Source organism: Nuphar pumila, chromosome 1 (genome assembly GCF_984573655.1).
Source record: "Nuphar pumila chromosome 1, dmNupPumi1.hap1.1, whole genome shotgun sequence".
In the NCBI taxonomy this organism is placed as follows: Eukaryota; Viridiplantae; Streptophyta; class Magnoliopsida; order Nymphaeales; family Nymphaeaceae; genus Nuphar; species Nuphar pumila.
The window spans coordinates 13,205,403-13,218,207 of record NC_143249.1 but is presented as its reverse complement, the minus strand read 5'-3'; the positions used below and the strand labels follow the sequence as shown (position 1 = coordinate 13,218,207).

At 39.1% G+C, this 12,805-nt stretch overlaps 1 protein-coding gene across 1 annotated transcript; it reads right to left on the bottom strand.

Annotated features, from left to right (window-relative positions):
* Positions 1–2,377: 2,377 nt before the first annotated feature.
* LOC149848013 (uncharacterized) lies at positions 2,378–9,524 on the bottom strand. Its single transcript, XM_090013740.1, has 6 exons — positions 9,001–9,524; positions 8,781–8,913; positions 7,348–7,451; positions 6,348–6,525; positions 6,106–6,246; positions 2,378–5,163 (listed from the first exon to the last, which is right to left on the bottom strand). The coding sequence occupies exons 1-6, from the start codon at positions 9,039–9,041 to the stop codon at positions 2,572–2,574; spliced, it is 3,189 nt and encodes a 1,062-aa protein (XP_089869866.1). The 5' UTR covers positions 9,042–9,524; the 3' UTR covers positions 2,378–2,571.
* Positions 9,525–12,805: the final 3,281 nt, after the last annotated feature.

The window sequence follows — 12,805 nt, the reverse complement described above, 5'->3', positions numbered from 1 at the left end:
TAATTAATCATGAAAAAGTTTAAATATGTTCTTCACAACATCGAAAACCAAGGTATGTTTTTTATTATTGCTCAATGTTTAGTCATGTTTAAGAAAATCTTTGGAGAACTAATGAAACGATATAAAGATGACTTGTGGAAACAATTTTTCACACTTTTACATGCCAAAGAGTCTGTTTGGCTGAAACTGGGATGTATAAACTAGTCCAGCTCAACTCAAATGAAGGCAAGTTAAATAGCTGAATTCAAGCCTGAGTTGAAGGTATCCAAAAAACTCGCTTGAAGTTTTGCTTCGGTACATACATAATTACGTATATAATTGTTTGAAACGTTTAATATAAAGACTAACCATGCTACAGGGGAACTGAGCTTGCATGAAGTTCACAATCATTGCCTTTTGTAAATTCTTGGAGGATGATGGCATCTCAAATGGTTTGGATCTGAAAGAGCTAAATACATGGAGATTCAGAGTAGAATCGGATGTGGAACAACCAAAATTAAAAAAACCTTCTTACTAGATCTGGCCCATTAGCACCCCTTTTTATTGTTTTTACTAAAAAATGATTATTGTATGACAAAAATAATGTGTTTCCTAAAATGCCTCACAATTTTTGAATTCTTTTATGGCCAAATTCATAAATTTTCTTTAAAAGGATCTTTTTACCCTTTGCATAAGCTAATTTTCTCCTGATATGCCAATATGTGAATATGCAAATTTCTTTTTAAGATATGTGATTTTCCTCCCAAATATACTAATTTCTTTATAAATGTATGAATTTCTTCATAAAAATATGCAATTTTTTTTCTTAAATATGCAAATGTCGTTCTAAATATGCGAATTTTCTCTCAAATATGTGAATTTCTTCTATTCTAGAGTGACGTATAACATTTCAAGGAGAGCATTTTTTCACGGGGGTTGTGAACAACAGAAAATGCACGCGTTTGATGTGTGAATCTACTTTGTTGAGATGAAAATCACATATTTAAAACAAAATTCACATATTTTAGGAGAAAAATCATATATTTAAAAGAAATCTCACATAGTTGAGAGAAATATTATATATTTAAGAAAAAACTCCTACGTATACATGTTCTTAACTTGCTATACAATTGTTATAGGTTTGATTGTGATATATTTGTCCTACCTAATACTTGGGCAGAGACAAGATTTAATTTCAACTGTTTTATTGTGTTTAAAAAAAATGACATGTTTGAAAGAAAAATCACATATTTGAGAGAAATTTTGCATATATAAAAAGAATATCACATATTTGAAAGAAAATTCACATATTTAGAGAAAATTTATATATTTGAAAGAAAATTCACATGTTTAAAAAAAAATTCACATATTCGCATATTTAAGAGAAAATCTGCATATTCACATATTTGATAAAAAATTTACATCTCTAAAAAAAGTTGTCTTAGTGAAGGGTAAAAAGGTTCTTTTAAAGCCATTAATTTGCACATTTGGACATGAGAGAAATTAAAAAATTGTAAGACATTTCAAGAAACACATCACTCTTGTCTTACAATCCAGTCATTTTCTGTTTTTTTTAATCCCTATTTGGTATGGTCAAGACAACTAAGCGTTTTAGATGCCTAAACTCTGAAAAAGAAGGCTTATAATTAGTTTATAGACCAACTGGAGTCTTCACCCTTAAAATTCGACTGGCTAGAATGAAATATGTGATTTTCCTCCCAGATATGCCAGTTGGATTGAAGATTCGTTGCTTAGGGACCCCTCAACCAAGATGATTATTTAATGGATTAAACTGAAGGAAAAAAAAAACTGAAGATGGGATAAAACAGGAAAGAAAGAATGATTAGCCCTGAATATGATTTAGGCTGCATATCAACGGGAGCTCTGCTTGTCTACCAGGAACAGTTAATACACGTCACCTTGTGTTGGGACGTTACAAGCTAGAATCCCAATGGTATTAGTTGTATAACAGTTGGGAGTCAGACTAACCCCAGCTTTCTCTGTCAAAAAAAAAAACCCAGAAATTTGACCCAAAAAAAGTCAATCCCAATGGTATTAGTTGTATACGTCAGGTATTAGTTGTTTTGCAGGGCTCAATGGAGACGTTTGACTAATGCTTTCCCAAGATGAGATTTATCATTATTATATATAGATATTGATCCTCTTCATAGGGATTTTACAAATCTCATTCCAAATATGAAAAAGATCGATCCAACCCTCTGCACTTTAAACTTGATTTCTTTGAAAAAAAAAAAAGGCCAACTCTTAAAATGCCATTACTAGTTACCTCTTCATTCTTCAAAAGAGATCATAATCTGCTGATGTATGAAAGGCTGCTACTTGCATTTAAGACGAGAGAGAGAGAGAGAGAGACTACGTCAGGTTACTGAAGAAATAATGAAATATAAAGCGACATATAGCTTTTTTTAATGAAATGAATGCTAAAATGTGGAACTCAACAAATCAGGTCAGCAAAACGAAAGATAGTATAAACACAGCACCAAACCGTGGAAACACACTGTACAACGAATAGCTACTTGCCTATTACTATTTCCGATGGTGGAAAACAATCGATTGCAAGTAATGCGTCCCTTAGCCATAAGTTTCCCTCCTCAAGGCTGCAAAACGTTCAGCCAGATCATCATAGTCTGGAAGCTTAGGATGCACTCGAACACCATTGCCGTTGAACATGTCTGGCTGCAGTGAAGTTGCACGGGTATGTTCTCTAACCCTGTCCTCAGGCTTTGGCTGCTCAGACGGGAGAGACACTGCTCTGTTAGGAGCACGACTCGACTCCAAACGAGGATCTCTCCTTGCTGAACGTGGTGTGGCCGATGTAGTGCCACCACCATCATCAGCAACACGTTGAGGCGGCGGCTTGGCTCCCACTTGAGGTGTCAGTTTCCGACAGTAATGCATCAAGAGCTCATCCATGATCACTTCCTGCTCATCCTCTTCATCAACATAATGTTGAACTCGTCTTCCATGCCGTCTTGGTTTGTCATCAACCAGATATCCATTCTCATGTCCATGTGATGCTTCCTCCCTACCTTTATGCCTGGTGCGAGAATAGCCTGGTTCAAGAGCATCATCTCTGCCTTGATCCAATGCTGTCCTTGACAGCCCATGTGCATCATGCTTCAAGCCAAGCTGAGGATAATCACCATTGATGTCAGCATCAACAGAAGCTTGGTGTAGATGCCTCCGTCTAACAGATTTTGGCCTAGGAACCTTGTTGCTGAGAGTGGAATCATGGTCAGCATCAGCATCTCTATGCTGTTCAAACCTGTTTGGTTGGTCTGCCTGCCTCTCATAAGGAGGGTCTACTCGAGTTCTCGGTAGTCTGTAGTTAGAAGTATCATCTTCAACCAAGAAGTTGGAATCTTGCTGGCCTTTGGCACCTGCACTTTTGTCCTCAGCATCATTTCTAGACCTGTAGCCTTTGGATATGATATAAGGAGGCCTTGCAATCCCATTGTAATTGGGTTTAACACTTTTTGCTGCATCAGCTCCTCTAGTTTTCTCAATAGGTGGATGGCCAGCATCTTGATGATTATTGGAACCTCCATTTTCATCATCAGAATCATTTGTAAACTTGTGGTCTTTTGATATGACATAAGGAGGCTTGACATTCTTGATGTAACTGGGCTTCAGGACATCTGATACTTCTCTTCCTTTTGTGCTCTGAGAAAGTGGACGACCACTACCAGCTATGGGAATCTCTCCACCATCCTCCTCTTCCAATTTGGCAGCATAATCCACAGGGGCTTCACTTCTATGGGCACGCTTGTCTTTTTTGTAGATTGTGTCATCACCATTTTTCTCCTTTTCTCTCATTCGTCTGAGTAGCGAAGGATTTCCATGAGACAAAGCTTCATGACCATTCCCTCGGTAGCACATATCTTCATGCATCTTCTCTGCTCTTCTGTTATAACCAGAAGGGGACTTGCTTCTGTGAAACAGCTTCTCTTGCTTATCAGCCAATGGAGATTGACTTCTGTGAGGCAAAGTTTCATAACCATTCCATTCATAGCATGCATCTTCATGCATCTTCTCTGCTTTTCTATCATAGCCATAAGGGGTCTTGCTTCTGTGAGGCAGCTTCTTTTGATCTTCACCCATTGGTGATTGGCTTCTTCTACGAGACAAAGTTTCATGATCATTCCCATCACAGCGTGTATCTTCATGTCTCTTCTCTGCTGTTATGTTATAACCATTAGGGGCCTTGCTTCTGCGAGGCAGCTTCTCTTGATCATCATCCATTGGTGATTGCCTTCTTCTATGAGATAAAGTTTCATGATCATGCCCTTTATAGGACGTACCTTCATGCATCTTCTCTGCTGTCCTTTCATCACCATAAGGGGGTTTGCTTCTGCGAGGCAGCTTCTCTTGATCATCACCTATTGGTGATTGAGTTCTTCTATGAGACGACCTTTCATGACCATTCCCTTTACAGAATGGCTCTTCATGCATCTTCTCCACTGTTCTGTTAAAACCATAAGAAGGCTTGCTTCTATGAGACAGCTTCTCTTGATCATTACTTTCATGGGCCATATAATTGGATGTCTTGGGTTCCCTTGAAATATCCAAAGTGGGATCTCTCCTGTCAGACGAAGTCTTTTTCTTCACCATTTTATCAGCTGCATCATCCCACTTCTCTGGTGTTTCATGATCAGAACGTGCTTTGCTTCTTCCGTGAGATAACATTTCTGGATCAACTCTTTCATCAAGCATAGCATCCCCTGGCCTGTCCAATTTCGTAGCATGTCCCAAAGGAAGTTCACTTTTTCTTCTAGAGCGTCCCCTGCAGTCATCATTCCCATTTTTTTTATCATTCCAGACACAGTCAGGCTCTGTTGGCTGTTGCAGAGGGGGTTCAGCCTTTCCATCACTTCTTCTCTGAGGAAAACCTTTATGGCTGTCTTTCTCATCAATTGTGTCATACACCATCCTGGGCTTTCTTGATTGCTCCATAGGGAGTTCACTTTTTGTGCGGTACGAAGTCTCCTGGTGGCCTTTTACATGAAACTTATCATGCCCTGTATTATTTGGTTTCCTTGTATATTCTGGAGGAGGTTCACTCTTTTTGCAGGACAAAGAGTCTCGACTGTCTTTTTGATAGGCAACATAACTCCCATCAGTGTGTCCACCATTCAAGCAAGGCGAGCACCTCTTTTCAGTACCCTGAGATAGGAGGACAAAAGAGGAAGGAATAGTTGAGGACAAGCGATGACAAACAATTACCAACATGTATTAATGAAACAACAGCATTCTGTTTGCTCATAGACTACAACTACAGAATAATCATCTTAGAAGTATTAACTACTAGCTAACCATGTAACTAAGGCATGGATATAATTTATTAATAATTAATAGGACTAAGTGAATCATTTCCAGGTAATGCTAGTTAAATGATATGATGATATGTCTCTGAGATCAAAACTTACTCTGCATGAAATCAGAGAATATATTTTTTTAAATCTTGTTAAACTCTTGTCACACGGACTCGGCTAGGGAGGCGCTGCACCCGAGTCGACACGCCCCAACACGGGTGCGGCTTCGGACATGGCCCGGACTCGGTCAACGAGTCGAGGCTGAGTCCGTCATTTTTTGGACTCGGTCAACATTGACTGAGTCCAAAAATTGTCCATTTTTAGGGTAAAAAACAAAAAAAATGACCTTTTTATATATTTTTAAAATATATATATATATAGCATGAGTCTCAAACATAAGCCCTAGAAAAAAAATTCCGGGGGCTGCCAGGGGCGGCCCCCCCTGGACCCCCGCCGGGGGAGCCCCCGGACCCCCCTTTCTGCAAGGGCAAAAGTACAATTTGCAAAGTTTATAAAAACACTCATGCTGGTGCCAAACTTTAGAGGACAATATCCACATATATGCACACAGGATATATATATATATATATATAACCGAGTCCCCGTGTCCAAAATTTTTAAAATTGTGCCGCACCCGCACCCATGTGACATAGTAAAGTTGAAAGAGTATTCATCAAGTAATCATGAAGCCTATTCCCATCTACTTGGGGTTGGCTCTCTGAACCTGAAATTATGCCATGCTTGATAACTTCAATGCAATTCAGTGATTCAACATGCTATAGGGAACACTTACATTTGCTGATGCATGAGGATTTGCAATCCTCTCCTCAAAGGACTTGGAGTCCCACTTGATAGATGATTCTTTTGATATTTCTCGCATTAGTTTCAACTTCATGTGCGTTGAAGGAGGCTTTGATGACTTTAACTCTGCAAACTAGTAATAGCAGAATACTTGTGTTATTTACGATAATAAATGGTTGAAAGGGTGTTAAAGAAGATTGGCATTGGGTAGAGACTTGATTCCTGGATAGGTACCTCTTGATTAACAAAACAATCTGGAGTTGAGTGCAAGTCTGCAGCATTATACGCCAGTGCATTACCGTATCGCTCCGTGAATAAACTCCTAAGATTGCATAGTTCTGGCAAATCAGCAAATCTAGCTGCAGCAAACATGAGACTTGCCACAGCCTCCCTACTTTCAGGAGGACATTCCCTGTACATAAGGAAACAAATGCATTTCAAACCCTCATTAGTAGGTGCTTCACGGAAGAAATCATTTCTAATGTTGTGGAATAAGATATATTTTGTAAGGACAATCACTGCACTCAATATTGACTCGATAGATATTACATTAATCAAACTTTTAGTCAATGAGAAGTCCCACCTACTAGGTCAGACAGCAAATTTTGGTGTGATTGCTCTTAGAATATGGTGGTTCAATCCAACCAACTAATATTTATCCATAGAACTACAAATGTTTTTTTCAGACAAGAATCTCTCTCTCTCTCTCTCTCTCTCTCTCTCTCTCTCTCTCTGGTTTCGGCCAATCCAACACCAAAATAATGCTGGTCAAAGAGGGTCTGAAATTGTCCCATAAGTACCAGATATATCAACATGAATATGTCATCAGCAGGTTTTGGCTGCAGCAAGGCCGGTAAGAGAATGATGGGCTTCAAGATGGAGCCAACCCCACTGGGGCTTTCCCGCATCAATATTGCTAAAAAACATTATAGGCAGCCTTATATACGCAAGCTCATCGCATACACGCACACATCCCCCTCCAGTTCCATAATATTTGAATATTATGCATGAAGCCGCATCAACAATATAACAGCATGACCTTGTGACTGAAGTGAGCAACTAGATGGGAAAAAACAAAACATATTCAAGACAGCTTATAAAAGGTTTAAAGCACCTTGAAACTCCATACAATTAATGAAATTTCATGCATTAAGCCAAATGGTATGGGAATATGTTTGTGTCCCATAAAAAAAATTCCCTTTTCCTTCTGAAATTCAATGAGACATCCCCATACCTCTGCTTCTGAATAGCTGACAGGTTACTCAAGATGCAAGTACAAAATTGCTCAATCATATCATATGCAGTAGAGACATTCTGCTCAGCTATTAGTATTTCAACCTGTTCAAATAATAAGATACGAGTAAGAGGAAAATACAGTTCACTGGTATCACATAAATGTAAGATGCCATAAAAAACAGCATTATATTTCAAAAGGTCAAAAAGCAAACATATGAAGAGTTGAAAAAATAATTATTTCAGAAGGGAGAGTTCCAACATAACCAAGTCCCAGCAAATGAAGAAGCATTATATTAATCTTTTTTTTTGGTGAAGAAGCATTGCATGAAAATGAAACCACGAACACTAGAATATTATGTTATAAGAATATAACATAAATACATGGCAGTTAATTGCAGAAGAAGCAGACCCAGAGAAAGTTTATACACAAGTTAAAGATCCAAAACCCAAGTTGAAGATCCAAACCTAATGAAGATTCATAATTGAAGAAAGGATCCAAATCCAATATGATAATTAATTTTTGAAGAAAATTAAAATTGAAAATAGAAAAAAATTAGCAAATTTTATTGAAAGTTGTGTAGAATTAGGAAGCTTATCAAAATTACAAAGCCTATCAGGCTAGGATCTATCACCTATATATGAAAGGTGAAAAAGACCATAGTCGTGTTTTTATGAATGATTTACTATTATTATTAACGCTTGTTATGTCTTAAGTTTTTTTTTTAGATAATAGATTCCTAATTTCCAATTATTTCTAGATAATTTCATCTTGTAATTGGGTTTTGGTGTCAGATCTGCGAACTTCAGGAAGGCCCTTTCCTGCAGCCTGCATCAATTAACCAGGGAGATGTGGGCTCAAGAACAGTGACTGATTATGCAAAACAAAAAATAGAAAAGAAACGAAACTATTCTACTATTGTTCCAAACACTGCGGGCAAGCATATGAATACAAAACCTATTGGACTCCTTCCATAGTCGAACCAATCAAATATATTTGGTAATTATTCATCTGAAAATAGCTCAAGGAATGGAAGCTTCAAACACCCTTCCGTCGTTTACACAAGGAATCAGAAAACCACATAGAACATAGTCATCTGAGCCCTTTATCCATAAGTTGGAAAATTTCAAAATCTCAGCAGGTAAGGAAAAGAGAAAACTAATTATCTAAACTTCCTAAATTAACCGCTGGTACCATTCTTTTCCGTTTTCCATAAGTTTTTACAAAGTAATTTACCAAAATCACCATCCGTTCTCCGAACTAAAAGCAGAGTTGAGCTTCAACAAACGAAAGGAATCTACAGGCAACATGCATATTCACGAAGCCTCAAAAGGAAAAACAGAAGAAACCGAAACGAAAAGCAAAAGCCGTATCTCATTCATAACGAAAATATGAAAAGAAAACCAAGGAAACACAAGATCTGCTTAACTTACCCGATCAAACGCTCTCGTTTCCTGTCCACTACTCAGAAGATCGGCCACATCCTTCCTCAAAAGCCTAAAAGTCGCGTTCCTCTTGCTCCTTATCAATTCTAGCCTCGAATTAATGAGCTTGATCGAGGATTTACTGCAAAATAATCAGTTCTTAATAAAAAAAATCAATCCTTCAAAATCCGCCAAAGCACAGAGAAAGCAAAATCCAGAAGAAACTCACCATTTCGAAGACAACCCCCGGCCGAACAATTCGTCCAACATTTTCGCTCCGATACCGACTCAGATCCCTCCCTAATTCTCACTCCTTCCTCCAAAACCAATCCAAAACCCCCAAAAAAACACGAACAAAAAAAAAGAGTGAAAAAAAAAAGAAAAAATCACTCAAAAGCGAAGCTGCATTCCGATAAAAAAAGACGCCGGAGATCTGACGAAGACGAAATAGAGTGAGATCTCAAGCTTTTCCGGCAAAGAAGACGACGACGAGGATGATGATGATACAGCTGGACGTCACAGTAGAAAAGGAGCTAGCATGTGACGCGCAGCTGCGGATCGCCGACCTCAGAGTCCGGCCGTCACCTGCGAGGCTTCTCGGGGAAGCCGGACGATCTGAAAGAGAAGCACGCCGTCCGGCGCTTTAATCTCTCCCTTGTTTAATGAGGCTCAAGGCCCTGGAACTGGAAGTTAATGCCGCAGCAGTGCGGGAGGCGTTTGATTTATTTTTTTTTTCTCTTTCTTTTCCTAATAACTGAAAAGCTGTCGCTCTTCCCGTCTTTTATCAACGGATCGCAAATCTTCCTTCTTTTTTACCTCTTTAATCCTTTTACCCAACGGTGAAGTTTTCGACAAGAGTAAAATTTGCAGCCTTTAGTTGTCTCTGCCCAACTTGCCCTAGAGGTTTTTGACCACATTGCCCTTGAGAGACTGACGTTCGAGTTCGTCGGGGTGGGTCCATGGATTTCCTGTTTATGGATCAACTACGGGCTAAGGGTTTCCTACGTGCCTTAGCTGGACCTTTTCCGAGCCGGTCTGTAGGTCTTTTTTCAACTCGTTTTGAAAGAATTGCCCAGCTCGATGATTTATATAACGGTGTGTGTCTTTGATTGCCTCGGATCTTACTTAGATTGTTATATTGAATTTGGCATGGGGCATATGCGAAGAACAAGACCATACAAACTTGGCCAATGTTGTCAGTATCGGTATCGGCCCTGAATCGTTGGGCCACCTGTATCAGCCAGAAAATAAAAAAAAAAACATTACGTATCAACCATAACGTAACATGTGTCAAAACCATTAATAGTATTAAAATAATAATAAAATTTTAATTTTTAGTATTTATTTAAAAATAGCCGATTCAGGATGAAGCCTATCGAAATTCTGTATACACACACGTCACCTTGAGTTGGAAACGTTGCAGGTTCAAAACCCAATGGTATAGTTGTATAACTGCTTGGACTCAGCTCAGGCTTGGTGCTACAAACTAGGATAAAAAGGAAACACATTGTCACTTCTAAATCCTACTATACCCTCCTCTTTCGGTAACCAACCACTTCCCACCGGTTTCAGTCCAAAATCCCGAAATTGACAAAAATGGTGGGTTTGGACTATTTTCACGTAACCTCCAACGGTTCACCTACCATCGGGTGCGGCGGCAGTAAGTCGCTGTCGAGGGCACTTTCGTCATTTCGATTCACCACTCAGTAAAACGTCCGCGTCTTACTGCTTACAGAATTTTTTGCGGTTCCCATTCAGATCAGATGAACTCAACTCAGTGGAGAATGGTTGACAGCAAACGGTTAAATGCGACAGCAGCAGTTTCATGATTGGTTGCTTATTTCTTATACGATAATGAAAAAAGACCATGCGCTGACCGTTGGATTTTAGCGGCAAACGAGATCGGATCAGGTATCCCCGCCGCCCATATATGGCTCCGATGTCTTAGCGTAGGTGGGTCCCATGGTCTTTGGGATGCTGCCCATATTCCGGATGGACGGCATCAGATGGGGGAGTAATAAGGAAGGCCCGAAAGTACCGTCGATGGTAAAGATTGCACATGTTCTATTATTGTCTTGGCAAGAGTGCAATTTATTTTTTATAGCCAATATTTTACCGAATAAAAATGTGAGATTTCATTAAAAGAATTAAAATCTCCCGAGTTTTTTGTACTCCAAAAATTTTGCCTTTTTTAACTTTTGTCACTATGGTTGGAATAAATGGGAAAGTTAACACAAAATGGGGGTTGTTGACTTGGGACCTTGTTACGTGAAGAGTGAAAAAGGGCCAGGCCAGCCTTGTTGTCTGTCCACCAAAGGAAAAAGTATGAAGATGAGCAACATACAGCTTTCTTCTGCCTGTAGTGCCAAGCAAGACAGACAATTGAAACTTTGGGCGAGTGCATGTGGACGGTGGTCTTCTCAATCTCATACATAAAAAGGTGAAATGGGGTCCACCACTTTCCAAAACCATCGGCCATCCGTCTAGAGGCCGAAGTGGCATGCACGCGTGCTCAGGTGCAGGATGTGGTTCGGTGGGTGCCAGCAAAGTTTGCTTAACCACTCAGTCTCAGAGGTTTTAACTTTTCAGATAGGGAGGGCAGCCGGGGATCATACGGAGCACCTGCGTGCCGTGCACAACTCGAGCAAGTGAAGCGGGGCATGTGGAATCTCTCTCTCTCTCTCAACATCCCTGATCTTCAACACAATCTGTCCACAAGGACCACTCATGATCCAGGATGATGCTAGCTGACAAACTGGAGTTGTTTCGTGTTTTTCTCTTATGTTTTTTTCATTTTTCATTTTTCATTTCTCTTTCTTTTTTTTTTTCCTTCATTTTGGGGTTCCTTGGCATGTCTTGGGCCTGGTGGGTTATCTTGTAGGTTCAATGTTGGTTGAACCTGTTTCGTAATGTTGATGGTTATAGTTCAGCTCTCTCTTTATATATATATATATATATATATATATATATATATATATATAGAGAGAGAGAGAGAGACTAATGGGTCCGTGCTAAACCAATCTAGTGCTAAATAGGTTTTTTGGCCTTATCCGGTATTTTTTATGTGGTTTTGGCCGCATAAATGTGTTGGGCATGGTTGATTTACTAAGAATCCATACCTGTATTATGTGTTTTCGATGAAAAAAATGATGTTTGGAGCTTCAAAAATTTTCAAAGATTTTGAACCGTTGATTTTTCAAACTTTATAAAAAAACCCACCAATGTGTTGAAATCAAACGCTTCGAGAGCTGATTCCTTTAAAATCAAGTACATAGATCACATCTGTATGGTCAAAACTTAAAAATAAAATAAAAAAAGCCCGAAAAACTCATTTAGCACATGGTTTAACACCAAATTGGTTTACGACAGACTCATTACTCTATCGTGCTATACCAATTTGGTGTTAAACTACATGCTAAATGGGTTTTTAAAAACAATGATTTTAGTTTAGTTCTCTAAACTTAACTTTCTTAAAATCATGACAATAATATATATATATATATATATATATATATATATATATATAAAGAGAGAGTAGTTGTCTATACCCTACAAATGTGTATAAATATTATAAATATTAAAAGCTTAAAAAACCATACTTTTTATTAAAAATACAATCCAAATATTGTTTCCTAGCAAATCGACCATGTTGAAGGCATATGTGGAGTTAGATTTGAAAAAAAAACTCAGAAACCCCCCCTTCACGCGCGATAGGTTGCCAAAGACACATATGGCTACAAGCAGTGGCGGAGCCAGGGGTGGGCATGGGTGGGCGGCTGCCCACCCTAAAATTTGAAACTGAGTCGACTCATGACTCAGAAAACCGAATCGAATCGGGACTCGTGAAATCGAGTCGACCGGGACTCGTGAAATCGAGTCGACCGGGACCCGGGCTCTCGATGAGTCTAGAGCCAGCCAAAAGGGGCGAGGGGTAAAACCCTCGCCAGTTTTTCTTTATCGTATGTGCTATGTCCCTCCGTTCCGGTGTTCCCCTTCTGTCACAGGCAAGACCACAATCTCATTCACCGGCAACC

Coding starts and splice junctions, on each gene's coding strand:
- LOC149848013 (XM_090013740.1), bottom strand. CDS start 9,041: ATGTTGGACGAATTGTTCGGCCGGGGGTTGTCTTCGAAATG. Junction 8,914..9,000: donor CGGGGGTTGTCTTCGAAATG/GTGAGTTTCTTC, acceptor ATTATTTTGCAG/TAAATCCTCGATCAAGCTCA. Junction 7,452..8,780: donor AAACGAGAGCGTTTGATCGG/GTAAGTTAAGCA, acceptor TTATTTGAACAG/GTTGAAATACTAATAGCTGA.